Source organism: Lineus longissimus, chromosome 12, assembly GCF_910592395.1.
Source record: "Lineus longissimus chromosome 12, tnLinLong1.2, whole genome shotgun sequence".
Taxonomy (NCBI): domain Eukaryota; kingdom Metazoa; phylum Nemertea; class Pilidiophora; order Heteronemertea; family Lineidae; genus Lineus; species Lineus longissimus.
Genome location: NC_088319.1, coordinates 11,297,928 through 11,320,547, shown reverse-complemented (window position 1 = coordinate 11,320,547; position 22,620 = coordinate 11,297,928). Strand labels below are relative to the sequence as shown.

Here is a 22,620-nt window from a genome sequence, read left to right as displayed (position 1 = left end):
ATTGTCGAGATGTATACAGAAATGTAAGTTATTACCCGCGTGCCGACTTTCGAATGTGGTTTCAATAGTCTCGCTTCCCCTTAATTCATCGCTGGCTCCCCTTGAATTTTAAGAAGGCACATTTGTCATTTAACTCTATCGTGCGCCGCCCAGGCTGCCTCGTTAACTCCACTTTTCCGTTTTGGAAAAAAGTCGTACTGCGGAATCGTACATCATCGAGTTGGGACAAATCTTGTTAGGGAAGGGGGGCACCAAACGTATTCTAGCTGAGGTCATTGGATCCGACCTCACTGGTTCTAGCAAGAATGATACCTCTTGCTTTGTGTTCATGGACTAGGCATAATTCACAACAAGACCAAATGATTAATGAGTTACATGTTCCTTTAATAGATTTCTGAGAGGCATTTATTCAATAAAATACAGACACGTTTAAATAATTATACACAACACACGCATACTAATATAATTATTCAGTATTTACATCAAAATTTTGCTAGTATTACTTATCACAGTTCCTCACTCTACCCTCCTTGAAATACTAAGGGTGATACCTACTTAACGAAAGAGGAACTAGCATGTACTATTTAGTAAGTATGTTTGACACAATATGTTCTCAGAGTTTATTTGAAGACTCTGATGTGATGTCAATTCGGATAAGTGTGTATTTCTTCATCTGTTCAGTAAGCCTGGTTTCCCTAGTGTTTCAAGAAGGGCATCAGTACATGTACGTAAATCATGCCAATTGACGTTCCTGCATATAAACTTTAAAAAATGTCACAGAGGTTGTTTTGCCGGCACATGATTACCTGCAAAGTACATTTAGTTCATGAGATGGACGGATTAAAGGAATATTTTTCAAGACAATAGGAAATAACAAGAGGTCTCAAACTGTGTAGGCCTATATCGCCCTCAATCGCTCAACAACTCTCAAGGAAACGAGAGCAAGTGGTTATAAATATCAGGCCTCGTCGAATTGACAGAACAAACGGAATGAACGATATACGATTGCACATGATAAAATCATGCCAAAAACAAGAATAGTTGCGAAGATGTTTTTGAATTGAAGGGAGGACCAACAGGAGATAGGCTACATGGTTTATGTGAGAGGGCGCCAGAGATATACACTCTCGAGTTGACACAAAAGTTTGCATTCCTGTTCACATGCTAGATGCATGCCAGAACTGCCCTCTAAAGAGTAACTCTATATTAGCATTAGTGTCGGTCCGGCATTATCTTCTGCTACTACTACATGTACCTTAAATTGGAAATTAGCATGATTTTATCACGTGCCGTTATATTCCGTTCATTCTGACAATTTGATGAGGTCGTAATACCAAGATAAAATTCTTGAAGAGTGAAATACTTTTCATAGTTTACTCTAGCAGATAATGAAGTGTAGCTATCGATAAACAACATGCTCTGGTTTTATCAGTCAAATTTTATAAAATTTTATATCACTCTACAAATTTACATTTGATTTTACCGCCGCATACATAGGTAAGATTCTTTCAAATAAATTATATGAAAGACTCTGGTTAAACTGAATGCTAGGAACTGAAAGTACCCCTCTAATATAGATTTTTGTTAAGTATTCTGAACACACACATGTAATTGCATTGTAGGGTACCCAATATCGTTGATATGATCATAGTCTTTCAAATATTTGAAACACTCTTGTATGATTAACTATATCGTATCGATTCTTGAGTAAATAATACAAGATGCAAATAAGCTTATACGACGACATCACAGTTAACTCCTAATAAGTATAAAAATAATAAAATTGTTCGTACTGAACACAGTACACATGCTAACTTGTAAACATGTGAATAGCGTTTTTTCCTCCCTTACAAACCCAATGCAATGACCGTGAAATTTTTAAAGAATCAAATCGCAAATAGTCGCAACGATTAACAGGTTTGCCAAAACATTTACGTATTAGAATTGAGACACGTCACTTGTAGAAATCATCATTTTCGGCTGAAGTTGGGTCACTTGCAAATCAGTAGCCAACACGAACACATTCGGATATAGACAAACTTCATGTCCAACAACACGCAAAACAAATTTTGAGATCATTAAAACTCGCGCTCGCAGGCCTTGACCGATTGAATGGTGTTCAAAATAGTATCGTTCTCTGATCTGAGACAGTTTCTGAACCTGGAGATACAGGTTTATGGGCGGTGGATGCCATTCTGCCTGTTCAATTTAGGTGATTAGTTTATTGAGGCTTTAGCTTGTTGACCAATAATTTACTGTGAAGAACGAAACATATCAAAAGTTGTTGAAATTGCCAAAACCCTCTAGCCCGATGAGCAGCCATCTTCGTCGCTATTGTCGGTACAATCTTGCTTCTTATCACATTTTTTCGCGTTAGGAATACATCGCCCCGTGCCGTCGATGTTTGCACCAATTTTACAGAGAAAATGTCCGGATGGACAGGAGCAGTTTGCCTCATCGCTTTTGTCGCGACAGTCGTACAACCCATTACATTTCTGTAAATGAAAAGCAATTTCAGTTCATTATTTAGTAAAACTAACTGAGTCTTCTTCTTCTTAGCGCTTTCACCGCTAATTGTATTGCGGTAAAACCGAGCGGGTCCCGTGTATCTGTTGCCTATGCCAGGGAAAGTAAAAGACTTAGCCGGAAGGTCCTGGGCATGGTCTAAAGACAACCGCCTCTTGGTATTAGCCAGCAGAACAAGAAGTTCTGAGAAAACAGGGAGAGGCATTTCTGATCAATGAACTACATGTAATTGTAGTGGATTACAAATAATCTAACATTGCCTTTATTTGCCCTTGTCGGCTTAGGCCTTCTCCATGAAACATGCTTCGTGGGGGTCGATGGTATCACGATGTGAACCCTTTGATAAGACAGTAGAACCTATAGAGTTCAGGCCTAGTGTATAGGTGCGAGCGGGCTTCGTTAAAGAAAATGTAGGAGGAAAATAACGCATTAGGCCTACCTGTGAAATTTTGACACAAAATCCTCTATATGGGGCAGTCACAATCGTGGAAGTGGCACACTTGAAATAGATAGTGGGGTCGCAGGTATAGTTACATGCCTTCTCGTCGCTACTGTCAGTGCAGTCTTCAACCCTGTCACACCTGACCTCCGCATCAATACATTCCGTAGAGTCTGAAAAAAATGATTATTGATCTGCGCTGGACATTCAAACAGGAAATGAGAAGGTTCATATTTGATCTCGGGTGGTGAAAATGTAAACATTAGGCTAAACCTGTTCGCGCGCAATCCCCTGATACTATATTGTGATTTACAACTTTGCGTAAATACGTCCGTTTTTAATTGTTGATCACAAATGTAAAGCTCAAATTTTCCATTTTTTATTAGATTTATTATAAAATCGCTGAATGTAAATCACCGCGACCGCGAAAATGTTCATGTTGTGACGTCATCAACGAAAAAGTCGTCGAAGCGAGCAGTCCGGGCCGGATTAAACCATCAATTTCTAGAAAAATGTGCATTTCGATTCGAAAACCTTACCGATTTATGAGAAAGTGACTTAGTCATTTGTCAAAAACAGCTAAAACATGGTGAAATTTGACACGAGTTACCCTTTAAGATCATACCTCCTTTCTTGGTGCCGTTGGTACACTTGAATTCAGTCGGGGCACATTTGATGCAGTCCTTTTCATCGCTTCCATCTCTACAGTCCACTTTTTTGTCACATCGCTGCGTCTTATTTACGCAGAAGCGACGCTCTCTAAGGAAGGTGCTAAAGTGGAAGGCGGTTACCGTTATTCACCCTCGTCAAATGAAAACGAATGTAATCACAGTTAGGATGTCTAAATTAAGCTCATTCGAGCAATATGAATGGATGTCTATCCCCCAAGGCTGCCTATACCCTTACACATTTGGGGGAAATTTTACACATGGCAAGGCCTGTTTACACTTTCTTCGGGCTGTTTTACATTTTAACTCAAGGCAACTTGTTTCAAAATCAAGCTAAAATCATTATAAAACTCAGGAATTACACTTTCTGTTGCTGATTTACACTTTTTTCACCAAGGGTTTACACATTGCTGGACACAAGGGTAGGTAGGCCGATCCCTCCACATTTTCTGCAACGCTGTCGCACCGCCAGAGGATCTCAAAAAAGAAGCGGACTGGCCGCAAGCTATGATTGAACCCCGCCGCCGTCTAAATCTCAGCTTAATAGATTGTAAAGACTGAAAGTTATTACACGCACCCGTGGAGAATCCGACGACCAGGAATGGAACTGACTCTTCTTTTACCATAAAATGAAACTGAGTCTGCAACTGCCTATCCGACGCATGCTAATTGTGATCTCTTCACAATATTGTCACAACTGTGCTTATTTGGTCGTTAACAAATAATATGTTTTATTAGCCTGTTTTCGATTCTGATTTTGATTCTTGAATCAGGCCGGGTGAAAACGCCTTATCATTTCTGGTCCGACAATAGGGATTTTTCGAAAAAAGCCCCCGAAAGATTTAACTTCGTTGTCAGGAGGTTAAACAATGGGATAGGCGTTCACGTTGGCGTTTTGGGGGCTTTGCAAGAACTTCCTATTAGTTTAACAAATGGTGCCACATACCTGTTAATGGCGCCACTTGTGCACATGAAGTCGTCGGAGGCGGGGCACTGATAACTGCAGTCCTTCTCGTCACTTTTATCCAGACAGTCCTCGATCCTGTCGCATTTGTGGTTCAAGTTGATGCATCGCTCCCCGTCCGCGGCGGCTAACGACTGTGCACATTTGAATTCCGTTGCATTACACGCCTTGTTGCAACCCTTTTCATCGCTTCCGTCCATACAGTGCCAGCTTCCGTCGCATCTTGTAGAGACTGGCGTACACCTTTGGTATGGCCTGTAGTTCGTCGTGCCAATCTTGCAGGTAAAGTTACCAAAGATGCACGAGGCGGTGGTGCACTCCGCCTCGTCACTGCCGTCTGTACAGTCGCGATCTCTGTCACACTTGTAGGTACTTTTGATGCACCTGGACATGGTGTAGACACTCACCCCGTTCTTACACGCCCACATGTTCGCGGGGCAGCGCCTACCGCAGTCCTTCTCGTCTGAACCATCAACACAGTCTAAAAATCCGTCACACGTTTCAGCCCTGTTGATACAGAATCCGTAAAACGGGAACCGCCTAAGTGTTCCCTGTTGGCATGCAACTTGATTTATGTTAGGACACGTGTACGTGCAGTTCCATTCGTCACTTTTGTCCGTGCAGTCTGGGTCGCGATCACATTTGTACGACAAAGGTAAACAACGATGCCCGTTATGTTTGTTTGTTGCATGTTCCCCGTTGCAGAGGAACTCTCCGGTGGGACATTTTGTCACGTTGCAAGAATTTTCATCACTCCTGTCCGCGCAGTCGAAGTAACCGTCACAGCGAGACGTAGCGTTGACACAAAAGCCTTGATACGGGGCGTATCTCAAGGAGGCCGAACCCGTCGCACACTTGAACTTTCCATCCGGGCATGCGTAAGGCGGGCAGTCCCTTTCGTCACTGCCATCTGAACAGTCTTGTTTGCGGTTGCAACGGAGATCCTTGTAAATGCAGTAGGATCCACTGGCACTGGAATCATGTAAGAAAGGCTTGGTAAAGAGAGCTGGTCGTTTATGTGAGAATGGCAACCTTTTTTTAGCTGGAACAAGTTGGAATCCATTGGTGGGAGCAGGTCAGTTCGCCATGGTAAGTGTAGACGGCGGGCCAGACAGACCAAAGTACAAGGCGATTAGGTCAAAATAAAAAAATCAATCGACATGTGACATTATTTTTTTCATACACTATAAGGGTTTAGATCACATCATCCGCACACGTTTCATCGCTCCGTTTACCACAAGTCTTCGTAGGTGCAGTCGGAATTATGTCCGTCCAGTGCATTCACTGAATACGGAAGTAGACACGATTTTGGTAGTTGTTCTGGATATGAAGAAAATGTGGACCACACTCACCCGTTCAAATATCGAGAGGTACTTACATAGCTTTACCATTTAGGCATCTGAAGTGATCCGTGGGGCACTGCTTCGCACCGCAGTCTCTTTCATCACTCCCATCTGCGCAGTCGATCTTGCCGTCACAATCCTGATTCGTGTTGAAACAGAAGCCACGCCCTGATCTGGAGGGGAGCCGTAGTCAATCAACTCAAAGAAATCGAACTGAATACAACTCAATTTTGGGCATCTCGAGTGATCTCGAATAAATGTGATTCATCTTAATTCAACCCTGATCCAACTGATTGCGATTAAACTGGTATTATATTAGTCTAAACGTCTTGCTTAAAAGGGGTTTCGCACGACCAACGTTTCGGCGAACATTTTACATTTCTCGGGCAGAGAAAATGAGCCTTCTCATTTCCTGTTGAAAAGTCTAGCGCAGATGAGCAAGCTAGACTCGACCTGATGAACATGTGGACAACAAGGCCTGCATATGGAGGTATTGTGTCCACATAGGCACATCCGCGGATCGGTACATGCGACAAGCCCAGTCAAATATAGATGTTGTCCATATGGGTGCTGTATGTCTGCCCTTGGACATGTTGGACATGCATGCAACATCTGTACTTACTTGAGAACGCCAATGTGGCATTTCACGGTGCCATTTGGGCAGACGTAATTGCAAGCCTCCTCATCACTGTTGTCAGAGCAGTCTTTCTTCTTGTCACAACGATAAACACGCTTCGTACAAACCTTTTGGTTGGCCAGGTCTGATCCATTCAGGCACTTAAACTCGTTATCGCTACACCGATGGTTACAAAGCTTTTCGTCACTGTGGTCTATACAATCCGCCCATTTGTCGCAGACGTAGTAGCCCGGGATGCAGTGACCAAATCCCACTGTCCTTGTTCCATTCTTGCATGAGAAGTACCCGGGCGAGCACGAGTACGTGCAGTTGTAGATGGGCGCCTCGTCACTCCTGTCCGTGCAGTCGAAATCGCGGTCACAGGTGTAGTCCTTGTTGATACAGAAGTCAGTGGATCCGCTGTGTTTGTTGGTGCCGTTCTTGCAGCGGAATTCAGAATCCGAGCAGTTCTTCTTTTTGCAGTCTAACTCATCGGACCCGTCGGCACAATCGTGGACTCCGTTACAGACTTTGTCCTCCGCAAGGCAGTACCCACGCCCGGGCGAGGTCATGATGCTTCCATTTTGACACTTAAACTGGCCGGTAGGGCAGCGGTAGGTGCATGCCAGCTCGTCGCTACCGTCCGTGCAGTCGCGCGTCCTGTCGCATTTATACTGTCCCCTGATACAGTAGTCGCCGTGTAACCAGTCCTTCCCATTCAAGCAGCGGAAATGTTGCGGTGGACACGGTACGGACGCACAGTTCAGCTCGTCACTTCCGTCTATACAGTCTTTGGGACCGTTGCAATGCTGATACCAATGAACACAGTAAGGGGGAACCCCAACGCGCCTTGTCACAGCAGGGCTTTTTGCGCACTCGAAACTAAAGTTACCAGAACACCTAAAAGTACAATTTAACTCATCTGATTTATCGGAGCAGTCGAACTTTTTGTCACAAAATTCATCATCCGGTATGCACTGGTTACCAATTTTATCGGTCCCGTTCCGACATCTTTTGAACTTTTCAGGACAGATAATGTTCGTACATCCTTTTTCATCACTCCCGTCTTCGCACTGCGCGATGCCATCGCACTTTTGATTTGCGAAGATGCAGTAGCCACTCATGTTACCCGACTTTGACCCCTGTTCACACATAAACTCCCCCTGGAGGCACATGTATTTACAATTCTTTTCATCGCTGCCGTCACTACACTGGTTAACTTTATCACACAGCTCGTAGCGGGTCACGCAGTCATCGCCGTTGTTAACATCAGTCCCATTCTCACATCGAAACTCGCTGAGTTTACAAGTCCGATTGCAGTTCTTTTCATCGCTGTTATCTTCACACTGTCCTATTCCGTCGCACCTGTAGAATCGCGGCAAACAGTGTGATTTCCTAGAGCTAATTGGGGATGAGTACTTAGCAGTGCCGTTCAAACATCTAAATCCGCCATTAGGACAGGTCCCATTGCAATTCAACTCATCACTAAAGTCCTCGCACTCGGCCATCCCATCGCATACCATTGTGCTATTGATGCAGTAACCGTAAAATGGATTTATTGCTAACTTTCCCGTCTTGCAGCCGAAGAAACCAGCCCTGCATGTGTAGTTACAACCTGACTCGTCGGAGCCATCATAACAATCTTTGTCCCGATCACATGCGTAAATATTCAGGAGGCAGTTTGTTCTAGTATATCTGTTGAATAAATGAATAAATGAGAGCAGGTAAGTTGATGTACAAGAGGAAGTAACGTACTGGGCTGTGGCACCACTTAACCGCTGCAGCGAAAACGAAGCGCAGTGTGAAAATGCATTACAACATTTTCTTCCTTTTCTTCCTCAGCGTTCACTTTATACTTTGAAGGAGGTGCCATGTTATTCTTCAGGTATTCTTTCTGCAAGGCGGGATGAGCGCATTTACGTGCCACTACGGTTAAGTACCAATTGGGTTAATTCGCCATTTGACTCTGTCTTCGGCCAGAGGTAAAGTCCGTTGCAACCAAGGTGTCTAAGAATCGGTCGTCAACGCAAAATCGAAAACGATCATACACACACACACACACACACACGCGTATCAACCAATGGGTTTAGGGGAATTTCTCTTTGGAATGGACTTGAATTCAAATAGAGGTTTTGTGAATATGCAGGCAGATTTTTGCGCACTCACAACAGTTGTTCACAACAGTTATCATTGAAAGTTATCTATCCCACTTCATCACGGGGTCAGCAAAAAAGCGCTTCTGCACCAAAATGACGAGCGACGAAGCGTTTTTCTAACTAAAACCTTCATCTCTCCGCGCGGTTTTAAGACTACCCGACAGAGGTATATGAGCAGTAGTCAGTACAGCGCAGTACCCTTTCATGTAGCCTACCTGTTAATGCCGCGGTCACATTTCATCTCATGTTTATGGCACTGTCTCTCCGGACAATGCTTCTCATCCGAGCCATCTGTGCAGTCCTTGATGGCGTCACAGTGGCGGGTCATGTTGATGCAATGCCCTCCTGTGATGGTGTCGGTACCCTTGGAGAGGAAATATATGTTTAATGCAAATGGGTCAATGCAGACCCGTCTCTTATTCCTTAATGCCCGCGCATTGGCGGGTCATGTTCCTGCACCGTCCAATCAAATCGTTACCACGTTTAATGGTTCGAAAGTTTAGGGATGCGCTTAGAAGCTGCTCCCAGTCCAGTGCTCCTTAACGGCACATCACCCGGGACACTCCAGGATACTGAATGGCTTTGATCATGATGTGAAGCGGCTATTTAAAAGCTAGTTTTACATGTACTTACATTTTCGCATTTGAACCAATCCTTTCCGCAGTCGCCATCACAGTCCATCTCGTCGCTGCCATCACTACAATGGTTCTTGCCGTCACAGCGCTCGGAGACCTTGATGCAGACCGAGGATGGATTCAAGATACTTCGGCTGCCATTTTTGCAACTGGAATGAACAACCAAGGTCATGTATCGTCGCGGTGGCCGATCAGCAAAGATTTAATTTTGAGTAATCGCAATCTGAATGTTTTACATTCAGAACAGGTGGCAATTGAAACACGTAGTTGGCCGGTGCTTTGAATATCTCCATATAGAAGGTTGTTTGAGATTAGACAATTAACTGGAGGTGGTGGCTTCAAAATCTTCAGCCTACACAAAGTAGCGGTTTTTCAGGGGAAAACGAAAAACGAAAAAACGAAAAACCCTTTGAGGTTTTTCACAAACTCAAAATTATTTAAGGTTTGTCATTTTCACTGAAAAACTTTTACGGCTTGCATATTTCATGTATTTGTGTTCGCTGAAACCTAAAAAGGTTTTCTGAAGCTCAAAACCCTTCATCTTCAATAGTGCATGCATTGACTGTGTTTACCTGTATTCTTCTAAAGGACAAGTTCTATTGCAGTTCTTCTCGTCTGACAGGTCTAAGCAATCGTACTGGTAGTTACAGCGCCTGTCTGCTTGGATGCACGTAGTCTTGTTGGAGACCATTGGCCCATTCATGCACATGAACTCACCTGCACTACAGTTGAACACTGAAAATGTATCGAAGTCGGTTAAAAGTTTACAGTCTTGGTAAAAGTGAGCAGAAACGGGGAAGAGTGGGTGAAACAATCATGGTAAAAGTTAGTACATATAGGCAATGTCAATGAGTAGACAACGGTGAAATCATGGATGTAGAGCACTCGGGATGTTTGGTTTTTTTGCTCTACATCCGTTGTAAAATGTAGTCTACAACAATTCGATCCTTTAGAAAGTGAGGATCGAGACGAATTTTAGCAGATAATGGTCAAAGGGGAAGGCAATAGTAAAAGTTATTAGACAGTGGAGTGCTGACAGTAAGCGTTAGGATACGATATGCTAAACTTTAGGTCACAATGATCAAAGTGAGGATATGATATGAACGGTAAAAGTGGATACAATGGAAAAGGTCAGGATACAATGGTAACAGTGAGGATATGGTAAAAATATAGATTTCGTTTTTTTAGGAGTATTCGTCGATGATTTCAGTGACAAATGAGCAAACTTTTCATCTTGAGAAAACTCCACTCAAAGATTCAGTTTGAATGACTCTGTGCATTAAGAGTATAATGGCACGAAATGCATGAATAGAGGATAAAGAGTTATAGAATCGACATGGCTTTGAATATCACTATGATAATTGGTGTACAAGTATACATGGCTAGTGCAACTCAGATGGCGCTGTTATCTCAATTTCAGAAAAATTGCACACTGGCATGGTCACTTTGAGAAATCATCGACGTATTTTGTCTACATGTATTACGCAATAACCGATATTGCAACGATTTACAGTTGTTACTAAAGGTCACTGATTAACTGTGTTATGATTTAAGATGATAAAATCATAACTTTGACTTAATTCAGCTGCAACAGCTTGATGTCGACCATCACGATGGTATCATGCACGCAAGACCTAACTCCTAGTGGCGTAATAAGAGCTTTGATTTCTCTAAGGTAAGAGTCATATGATGAGTTTAAAAATTAGGAGAAATTTTCAAAGTGAGGCCTGGAGTGTACTCACGTTGCGGTTGTCGGACGCATGTACCACCAGGGGATCTCGAGGGGTAGTTCCTGATGCATTCAGACATGAGGGAATCGAGCGCAGTGAGGCCGTAACAGAATTTGTATGTATCTGAAAGGATGAATTTTAATGATATACATGTAAGTATACCAAACTGTCAAACCTTTGCGCCCCTTTATTTTTGTGATTCAATTCACCATGTTTATTCCTTTCATGCTTTCATGCACTACTTCTTGCAAGGCAACACGCCCTGGCTATTCACGTACTTGCCATGATGACCTACCAATGCAGTACTCCTTGCAGGGCAACACGGCCTGGTCGTTTACACACTTTGGGAAGTAGACGGCACAGGCGAAGTGTACCAGGATCCTTCTGTCGCAAATAGGGCTATCATGTAGAGACATGGATTGAATCGCCTTCACCGCATCCCGAGCTACAAGCTGGAAAATTTAACAAGAAACTTGAAAAGAACTGCATTTGTGTCTTGCAAATAGATAGGTATTATAAGTATAGCAATTTTAGCAACTTGCATTGCTGCGGCGTTCACCAGTACGCCCGACGTAATTGTGATTGGAATTTCGAATCATCTGCAAGATTTTGTTAGGGTGTAGATGGTGGAATACCAGTACACACATGTATACCCTGAAGTAGAAATGTTTTGAATCCAAGGTATGTTACGCCCCCATGGGGAGTTTTGAAACCTATGTCTTTCACTGATAAATTTTATGTTACTATAGTGAGGCACTTGAACTGTTATCATGTGAGCTGACTGTCATCTTATCAAGGTTGGCGAGTAAGTGGTAGACGATGTTATCACTTAAGTAATAATATTTACAACGACCAGACAGAGAGTTTGTTGGGTGCCCTTAATACACCGTGGTCACTGACGGCTGTTGATTTAAAGGCCTAGTACTCCGTTCGTTAAAAAATCAAAATTTGTAATTTGTAATTGAATTTGAAAATTTCAATTGCGTAAATACGAACTGAATAGAAACCTCAACATTACCACTGTGTAGACAGATACTATTTGTACCAAAACTAATACATAGGGTTTATTGTTTACCCTTTCTACTATGAGCCAATAAAACATGTTACTTACGAATTTCGTCTGGTTCATTAAGTTTGGCCTTATCGTCGTCTTCCAGCCTGCCAAAGCTGAACACACCTCGTCGAAAAAGACATTTGAAACACATTTGTTCTGTGCTGCAATTGTTGTTGTCGGAGGCATAACTGTTGTTGTCGTCGTCGTTGTTGTTGTTGTGGTCGTTGGCGTTTTTGGTGCTGTTGTTTGCGTGGTAGAGGCTCTGGACGAAGTTTTTGTGGTCGTTGGCGTTTTTGCGGTTGTTTTTTGCGTGGTAAAGGCTCTCGACAAAGTTGTTGTGGTCGTTGGCGTTTTTGCGGTTGTTTTTTGCGTGGTAGAGGCTCTGGACAAAGTTGTTGTGGTCGTTGGCGTTTTTGCGGTTGTTTTTTGCGTGGTAGAGGCTCTGGACGAAGTTGTTGTGGTCGTTGGCGTTTTTGCGGCTGTTTTTTGCGTGGTAGAGGCTCTGGACAAAGTTGTTGTGACATGTGGGGTAGTGGTAGGTGCTGTGGTGAGATTCCCGCTCCTGCTCCCCAAAGGTGAGCTTAGGCCGGACAAGTTTCCTGGAGGTAAAATAAAAAATAAAAAAGGAGGCTCTTAAACATTCACTGGAGTTACACGATACAAAAGTCACTTTACTCGGCTATTTTCATTTGTTACTCATGATATTGTTGACGAAGTTTTCAAAGAAATGATAAAAATACAATAAAAAACGTTCTGATTACCTGTATAATAAAGTGCCACCACTGAAATGACCACCACTATGCCAACAGCCACTAGGGTCAGGATACCGGAAACCAGCTTGTGTGACTTAATTTTCTGCCATATAGACGCTGATTGGTCAATAAGCCGGATGTCATCCATTGAGACATCGTCCGAGTTAAATCCTGACATTTCCACCGATGCATCGTTTCCAGAGGCAGCTGGGCTGAGGCTGTAGATGGGGTTGTGAAACGCAACCTGGCGAAGTAATGTATGAGAATGATCAAACGGTACGAGTGTCATAAGCATGTTTTCAAAAATGGTCAGCTACAATGTAGGCGTACTCTGTCCCACAACACATTAAAATCATGTGTAGCCTTCATGTTAGATAAAAGTCGCTAGACTATATTGGTTGCCATCACCAACACCATCGGTTAAGACAACTATTCCTTAAATCTTTGAGACTTAAAATAGAGGGGGACCCTGGGATAGGAGGTTTCACAGTATCATCCCTGGGTATTCTAAACACATTTCACCAGCAAATAAATAAGCTACCAGTCCCAACGGTGTCCTTACATATACATGCCTATGTAAAAGTGGAACCTCCCTAAGTGGACACCTCTCTAAGCAGAACACCCTCTCTATTAGGGACAGCGAATTTTGTCCCAATTGGTAGCTTATTATATTTATGCAATTTGACTTCTGTTATCAGAACACCACTCAAGGATAGCCAAGGTATAGTGTGTTCCCAATAGGGAGGTTCTTTTGTATACGTAACCTAAGTAGGGCAATGTAGGTCATTGGCACGCGTACGGCCCAGTGAACTTTCTTGAACAATTTGAATGACCCATGGATGATAATATAATAAATGAAGAAGAAATTATGAAAATATGTGCTACATTGTGTCGATTTGTACCAGCGGTTTAGGCCGGGGCGACGATATCTCTGGACTATCCATGTACTTCCTACAGGACGGCTTGCCCCTTGTATCTGCGTATCAGACCGCTGAGATTTAAATATGTATGGCATGAAAATCAAAATCCTTCTTCGGCAGGCATGTGTATAGTTCTTAAAATACACGCACACCTAATCAAAGCCCTGTTGAATCGGCCAAGCCTGATTTTCGTGTGAACGTCTTTTTAGAAACGATTGAAAGGCCGGATGCAGTAGGATGGCAAATCAAGGAGTGATTAGTTAAAGTTGAAGTGCCCAGGACGAAAATCTTGGTATGTCAACTGGGTATATGCAATCCTGGTGGTTCACATGCTGAATACATGCCAGAGCTGCCCTCGAAACTGTAACTATCTAATATACATTGTATCATTAGTATTGGTCCATCATTATCTCCCGCTACTACTCTCGCAAGTTGGAAAACCTCTGGCGACGATTAAGCATGATTTTATCACGTTCCATCATATTCCGAACATTCGTCAATTCGATAAGGCCTGTTCTAGCCAGCGGGAGCTACCCTTGTTTTTAATACAGAGTTTCAAGCAATGTCATTGATGCCACAACCCGCCACAAGCCCCATTCTACCATATATCAAATGAAAATAGTTTCATGGTGCACTTCAGTTGTCTGTGTTTGTCATCATAGTACTTGTACTATGGACATGTTTTGACAAAAATCACAGGCATTAAACTATAGAACAGGAAGTTCGTATTGGGCACGGTTAAGTACCAAAAAAATGTAAATGGCCTTATATTTATACGCTTTTGTATTGCAATGTATTGCATTGCCTTGCATTGCATTGTATACTATTGTATTGTACAATGTATTGGATCGTACTGTCTGTAATGTACTGAATTGTGTTGTATCGTTCTTCGAATATCCTTTTTTTCTCATTTGTTAAAGGTATACGCCGTTTGTTAATTATTTGAAATTTGTATTTGTATTTGGAATGTTAAATTGTGTAAATCCGTATCAAATATAAATTTAAACAATGTAATTGCGTGAGCTTATTATAAACCGCGAGATATGGAATGCGAAATCGCGAGATGCCAACCTCGGTGAGAGTACCATCCGCCACAGAATGTATTGCAAATATTGACCTGAAAAGGCGAACATTCATGTGACCAGACTACAGTAGGGAGCTATCCTTTTTTTACTTCCACTTCGGTGCGGGATTTTTTTCATTCATGGTGAACTGTCGCAAACCAATTCCGTTCTCACCGATTGTTTTCTGTTGACATTTCAGATTCCATATTTGCCGTGAAGCTACTCTCTTAGTTCAGTGTCCGAGATGCTCGAGCGATGATTTTGCATTACTACATGTAGTATCATTAGAAAAGGTTGAACACATTAATTGACAAAACATTGGAAATCCCCGCGATTGTACGTGGCTTTACAAACGGCTTTCAGCCAATGTAGTGAAAACTAAAAATTACCCCACTGAGTCAACCCAACAAAGTATATATATCAAATTCTAGCGCCAGCTTGGACTACTGGATGCAATGCCCATCGCGGTAGAATGCAGGGTGAAAGAAGTTGATCCTCAATGTGGCCTCTTCAAAATAGCAACCAGCAGTCTCGTGTGTTGCAAGTAGCCTCTGTGTTGTCTTCGGCCCCACCAGCTGCCATTGAATGGAGAAGTTCACGGGAGCATCGGAAATGGTGATTTTCATGATCAAGTGAAATAGAAAATCTTGGGCAGAAAATAATGATTAGGCCAGAGCCCTCTATTAAACGCTGTGAATATTTCGTGTTCATTGCTGGTCATAGGTGTTGGTAAAAAAGCACCCCTAGGGCTAATCAATCCTCACCAAATTTTATATGTGTTGAAAAGAACCCTTGACCAATATCATATTTAAATTTCAATACCAAATCCATGAGAAGAAATGACTTCTGTACAGCATATCCGTCAAATCGACACGCGCATAGATACGACCCTATCAAAATATGAGTTCTAAACAGACCAGTGAGACCACATTTTCTTAAATAAGTATATTGTCAAAAAGCATAATTCTGTGATGGCCTGACTCTGTAGATTTAGAGTCGACCACAGATTGAGAATTAATATTTGCTCCATGTATTTACCACAACTTGACATTTTAATAAGCTCTATGTGACTTCCGGTCGTGGATGAATACATGTCTCTGCCCATTACTCATCTCGCGATTTCGCGATTTCTCATCTCGCGGTTTATAATAAGCCCATTGTGTAGACAGATACACAAAGACTACAAATAATAAGTTTCAGCGAATTCGTATGCATATACTACATTTCTATTTTCCTGGACCACCAGTAGACGGTGGTATATGTGGATACGAACGACGTACCCCTTTAAGTATTGCGAGACGTTGAAAAATTATCGTGTCGTCATCTGCATCAAGGATATCAATCTTACCAATAAGGTCATCATAAGCTTTTTCAGGATACCTGACCTATTTCATTCCAAAGTCGTCGATCAGTCACAAACTTCCTGTTACTATATTTAAGATGACTTTTCACACACTTACATACCGTAAGATCCCTTCTCTGAAATGAGTCAATGATTAATTAGGCCTATGACGGTCTACGTCGGCCTGTGTAACCTCTTAGTGTAAGTGTTGTATAAGAGAATATCATCGTTTTTGTACCCAAGACATAGGCCCCTCAGTACCTCGCTGAGATGATCAATGTCTATGAGCCAGAAAGGCACCTGCGGTCAGCACACGACCTATCACTTGTAGTTCCGCGTGCAAAAAGAACATACGGCGAGCGGGCATTTGGCCACTCGGCCCCCACGCTCTGGAACCGGCTGCCGACCAACATCCGGACAGCCGCGACCCTTAAGGAATTTCGCGGATTGTTGAAGACAGAGCTGTTTAGTCAGGTGTGATCTTTTTATCTGTAAAGCGCCCGTGAACGAGCATTTTGCTTGAAACGGGCGCTATAGAAATATGGTATTTACATTACATTACATTACATTACTATTTCGTTTAGACTTTGTTATTATTAATCGGATCTTCTTTAGAGTGTTTAAAAGCAAATAATTTAAGTATCCATAGTTAGAAGAGTGTTGAAAGCACTATACGCCCATTGTAAGTATGGGGTCAATATACCAGTTTTGCATTGGAATTCCTCCTCAAGTCAATGTTTGCGAACCCCAGTTGGTGCGCCAGAATATACTCATCTATTTGGTCACCAATTGTTGGCAATGTTTATAAAGCCTGGCACATATCAACACTAGTGGATATGTGAAAAATACATTCTTCTTATATTCCGGGTAGAAAATTTATAAATGGATGTCACACAAAAGAAACTACATGCTTATGATAGGAAAGTGAGCACATGCACTCGAACGTCTCATAGTTCGTCTCTTTCGTCTGCGTTTGCTCAAAGGCGTATCTGGATTGGCGCGGTGCAGGGGGTTAGCTTCATAGCACAGAACTTAAAGCCCTGTAACTCACGTTATCTTCGTCATGAAGGGTACTTCAAACTTTTCTGCGATCGTCCCAAGCGGTTATTGCCAGTTAAAGATACCGTCGGATGCGCTTGGCGTCTTTTGTAGACGCATTGTACCTCCGCGTCACACTAACTGCGCCGCGCCCTTGCAGTTTATCTTATTACATGTACTTAACACTCGCTGAGGCCGAGTGTAGTTTTCCTGCCGCAGCTACCGCAACGGAAAACCGTCCTACAGTGGAATCACGTCTTTAAAGTATTGTATATTGGCTACCCTAACTTGGTGTTGAGTAATTCCAAAAATTGCCTTAGTGAGATTTGCAATCGGAAAAATCTTTGCATACGATGAATAATTATTCCTTGCTACATACCTGATATATCAAACTTTTCTTAGGGGGAAGCTTGGTAGATTTGGTGGATATCCAAAGTTGTGTTGCCGCTATATGCATGTGATTTCTCCAGCAAAATGTAAAAAGTGTGCCTGTGCGTTACATGACCGCGTGGTTGAGTTTATAAACAGGTGCATATGTTGCCAACACACCAGTTCTCCGCTTAGAGTAACTACCCCTCTGTTTTTGCTGCTAAAGTGAACAAGAATTTGAGAAAGAACCCTCAATCCGCATGGCACACTAAACGTATCAATAGAAAATTGTAACTGTAGTCCTGCACGCATTTTTGAAATATCTTGGCGGACTGATGGGGTGAGACGTCTGTGTCTACGACTGTTTGACGAAAGAATTTAACCAAGCCTTGGGGATACTACGTATCAAACAGTCTACCCAGTGCCGTGCGAATGGGTGGAATTTTAAGATCTTTGGTCGATTGAATTTCATTGTTTGTCATTCTTCATGATACTTTTTCATTATGAACCAGCGATCACCAGGCGAACATAACAGCGTGTTGTATAGCGATCTCTAACGGTAAATGAACTACCTCTCAGATGTTCAGAACTGGGCAAGTTAATTAGGAAGAGCACCCCCTATTAAACACATGTGATTTTGAAGTCAAATCACCTTCTGTTCACATTTCAGAGCCAAAGAATGTCCACGTTTTAAGCGGCTATTGAAAACATAGTTCTCTGAGAACTAGTTTGAGAGCTTGGGGCCCTGACTGCGTGGAATACGATGAAAAGTGGCGCGTACAGTTTTATTCATTTAATGTTATGGTATTAGAAGGTAGACAATAACCACCCCATCCCACCCCTCCTTCACCCGCCTCCACCACCAGCACCACCCAAACCCAGGCACAACGCATTTCCTATTGACTTTTAAGAAGAAACGCAATGCAAATTCTGCTGCTAACTATTCGTGGCGAATGTTTGAAACATGCCGCTTTTCCGACCTGACTACAGACTGAGCTGTGTCTATGAGCATGCACGGCAAATCCAATAGTTGGACATCTTTAGATTGATATTCCAATCTTTTCGTGATATAAAAAGCTAAACTTACCATTGCAATGGATACTTATTATACCTTCATTATTCCATTCTCTTAGCTTCTTGCAATTGGAATTATATCAGAATGTAATATGTTTTGCATCATGATCATTTTTGACTGGAGCCGTGGTCATCACAACATGACTGGTGACTTCATACATGGTTCACGAGGTATTTCCTCTGAGGTCATAGATTTCAATTGTTATTTATGCACGTGGACGTGTTTTGATCAGTTTTACAGTGTGCAATACAGATTGTGCATGTTGCCCTGCAGGCACAAGAAATCGAGGCGGAAGTGAGACGTCGAATCATCATGAGATTGTGTAATTTCAAGACTGTTATCACTTCCGATATGATCATATATCTATTATATATGTGATGAAAGTCATGTCAACATGTAGATGTAACATGTATTTCAATGTGAATCTCGACCCAAAGTAATACATTTCTTTTACAATTTGGCGATTTGCCCATAAAGATAATTTCTCGATCGCATGCTGGGTGCGAGAAGGCGGTCATGCTGGTGTGATGGAGATGCCACGAGAAAGTGGTTTTGAAGTGCAATGTAAGAGGCCTCATGGCCTAGTTCGCTACCACGCAACAGGCCCGGTGTTAAAGGAATGGACGACCTAGGATGCAGGACCCCATACACTAGCTGCGTATTTTCAACGAATGTCGTTAATGGTTTGGTTCGGGTTAGCTATATAATCTTCAACAAAGGGACTCGGCGACTCTATTCACTTTAACAAAAGGACCGGACTTGTCTCACATTGGAGCCACTCGACAATTCACTGCCATGTTCAATAAACGACCCTCAGCCTCAATTCGATTGACAAAATAAGAGGCATTGATCATTGGGGCAAACAAGTGGCAGTTAATTCTCCAGTCAGGCCCGCGACTTAACAATTCGCTGCCATTTCCTCAGTGACTTTTAAACCTATGAGATATTCACAACGGACTTCGAGAAAGGTACATCGTTGTCATCTTATATCAACTTCTCACAAGAAATGCTGTGGTTAACCTTCATTCATTGGCAACCTCATTTGCGGTCGTCTATGTCTTCAGGTCAGCCGAAAATATAATGAACAAGCTACATTGTATAATACAAATTTTAAATTAATTTGAAATTTAAAAAAATCATATATACATGTACTTTACGCATACTATTATACATATAACAAAAGTTACGGTAGACCCTCTCTATTAAGGACACTCACGGGACTGACAATAAGTGCTGTCATAAATAGTGAGGTGTCCTGATTAGAGACGTAAAATTGAATTGAAACAACTACAAATGTTGTTTGGGACAAAAACTAGTGTTTTTAATAATGTTTAATAGAGTGGTGTCCGTTAAGGGAGGTTCCACTGTATTTGAAACATCTCGAGATATCCTGGTTCTCAGCGATGTGGCGTACAGGAAGACACCATAAACTGGTCGGTCACAACAAGATCTGACTTAGAATATGAAAGCAGCACTACTCACCTTGAATTGAAACAAACCCCTGGTGAAATCTAATCACTTTTTATTGTTCTTAAATAGATGATAAGAACACTGGCAAATGCTTCAAATTTTCTGAAAGAATCTCAATCTGGGCTTGGTAATTGGTATTTGTACTTACAGTATAGTAAGCACTTTTTAGGATATCTTTCGAATAGTTTTCACTTCGCTCAGGTTCTTACCACCGTTATTGGAAAGAGGAACATGACAATACTTTCTTTAAGCAACTTTGACTTTAATGAGTAGAGATTGCGCTTATTTTTTACTTTTTTATTGCTAGTTTTTGTAAGTTTTCATTTGGTCCGAAGAAAACACGGTAGTGCCACAAGCTCGACTCGTCAAAATCAAAGTTGATCGAAAAAATGGTAATGTTCCTCTTTCCAATTAATCTTCATTATGATCAACACGGCATCATCACTTATTTCTGTTCATCAAATTCCTAACCTCGATGCCTTTTTGGACTTTCTGAATGTTGACGTAAGACGCGTGACTTACCGCCGGGCCTTTCGCTGAAGCCATTTCAACGGCAACGATATTCTCAAAAATCCGTGTAGATAATCCGCTTTTCCTAATCCACTCCCGAAGACATTGATTGCGAAACAGCAATGACCACACTTTATATTGGCCTATGTCCCTGGTAGAGTCATATTGATATCCTCTGATGAACAAGCATATGACAAAGATAATTTCGCTTCGACTGCCAAATCTGGGATCACTTTGAACACCTCTCATAACTTTGTCCCAGAAAATCATTGGAGCGTGTAACGGCCAATTTGGACCTTCATTATCCAAATATCACCGACAGTGACCTAAGGCACTTTCCTGCCCGCCGAGGTTTATTTATTGGAGGCGTGTAATGTTTTGAGAAAGTACCATTCACTCGTAAAGTGCACAGCGATGTTTGATATAATGTACAACCTTTAAGGTAAAATGTACAAGATATTTCCGTTTTCCGGAGTTGGAATGGGCCTGTATCTTGTCGATGTTTCTTTATTATGATTAGCAGGGTAAGCAAAGCAAGGGAATGACCGACGATGAAATGAGTGTACTTAAAGAGGTCCTGCCTCTATGCAGACGAAAGAACATTATTAATGAAGCGTAATGTAACAAAGGCTATGGAATGTTCAACGCCAGACGGAATTAGTTGATGCATGGTCTGATGTAGATTATTTGATACAATGCAAGCTGAATGGTGATGCTATTCATGGTCTGGTGTCTTTGAAACTCCTCAGATACATGAATGACAACCTCTTCGGGCCGTTCAAAACTCCCCATTATCATAAGCGTTCCGCTGGAGAGTTCCTTTAAGAATTCAAACTACAATGTATATCTACGCATTTTAGTATCACCAATGGCGCTTTCATCAGTTTGTTACGGAACTACACAGCCCAGTGCTACGGGGTAACAATTAGAATTTGATTGTTACGAATCAAAGCTCGGCTTCAATTTGTTTCTCTATTTATTGTACGGAATATCCTGTAGCGAATAGTTTGATATCTCTGATATAATTTAAAAGGAAAATCAGGCTGTAGCGCTGATTGAGCCTTCTCAATTGAGTTCCACTGAAAGTTTTCAGGATAATGATAATGATAATAATATTGAGTTCTTACTATAAATAGCGCTTTTCCAGGTTTCCCTGCTCAAGGCGATTTTGGGTAAAAGTAATAAGTCGGATGACAATCCCTATTGTTGATACATGTACATGTTCCAGACTATCAACCCAAACTTAAATTTCAATACAGCATGAGATCAAGGGTCTACACACTTCCTTTGCATCGTTCCTATATCTAGCACCTCCCCCTATACAGTACAAATAAAAGTTGATGGCATAATTGAACATCCAAATTATCATCAGAAAAATGACTTGAACTGTATAACGCAGATTCCAGTACGTGTCCTCCATATCGTAAATGCCCCCGATTGCCGGGACATCCATTAACATAATAAACAACCGAAAAGGCAATGACGTCACGACGTATGCGCAGCTGATGAAAATCAACATCCGGGTCAAGTGCTGTTCTTGTTTCTGATGACCTTGACCTTGACCTCTTTTCATCTGCGCACGTTTTGCCGATGCAGTTTTGACAGTGATAATGATGATGATATTGCTTCCAAGGATGATGAAGAAAGGAAAGATTGTCCCCAGAAGGGTTTGGAACAAGGAGGCCAAGAGTTCGATGGTGGGGTGGCCTGGCACATCAAATATCAATAGTTCGGCCCCTGGCGAGAAGGAAACTAAAATTAGTTGCCTACACAACAGTTATGATGAAAATCATATTCAGTGCGTACAGTATTTACAAGTGGAATTTTTAACTTCAACTCCAAATTACAAATTTTTAGCGAACGTCGAAAGCTTAGAAAAAAGTACCTGTTTCGGGGTTCTTGATATAAACCATCACAAATGGTATATGGAGATTAAAGATCACTACCAA

The 22,620-nt window shown here is 41.9% G+C and overlaps 1 protein-coding gene across 1 annotated transcript; it reads right to left on the bottom strand.

The window, feature by feature from the left end:
• Nucleotides 1–376: 376 nt before the first annotated feature.
• LOC135497395 (low-density lipoprotein receptor-related protein 2-like) lies at nt 377–20,837 on the bottom strand. The gene is made up of 14 exons (XM_064787268.1): nt 20,684–20,837; nt 12,893–13,127; nt 12,189–12,730; nt 11,373–11,529; nt 11,090–11,200; nt 9,920–10,082; nt 9,346–9,496; nt 8,928–9,076; nt 6,563–8,251; nt 5,976–6,113; nt 4,580–5,569; nt 3,591–3,736; nt 2,966–3,138; nt 377–2,495 (listed from the first exon to the last, which is right to left on the bottom strand). Exons 1-14 carry the CDS (start codon nt 20,705–20,707, stop codon nt 2,304–2,306), a joined length of 4,860 nt encoding a protein of 1,619 aa, XP_064643338.1. The 5' UTR covers nt 20,708–20,837; the 3' UTR covers nt 377–2,303.
• Between the last annotated feature and the right edge of the window lie 1,783 nt (nt 20,838–22,620).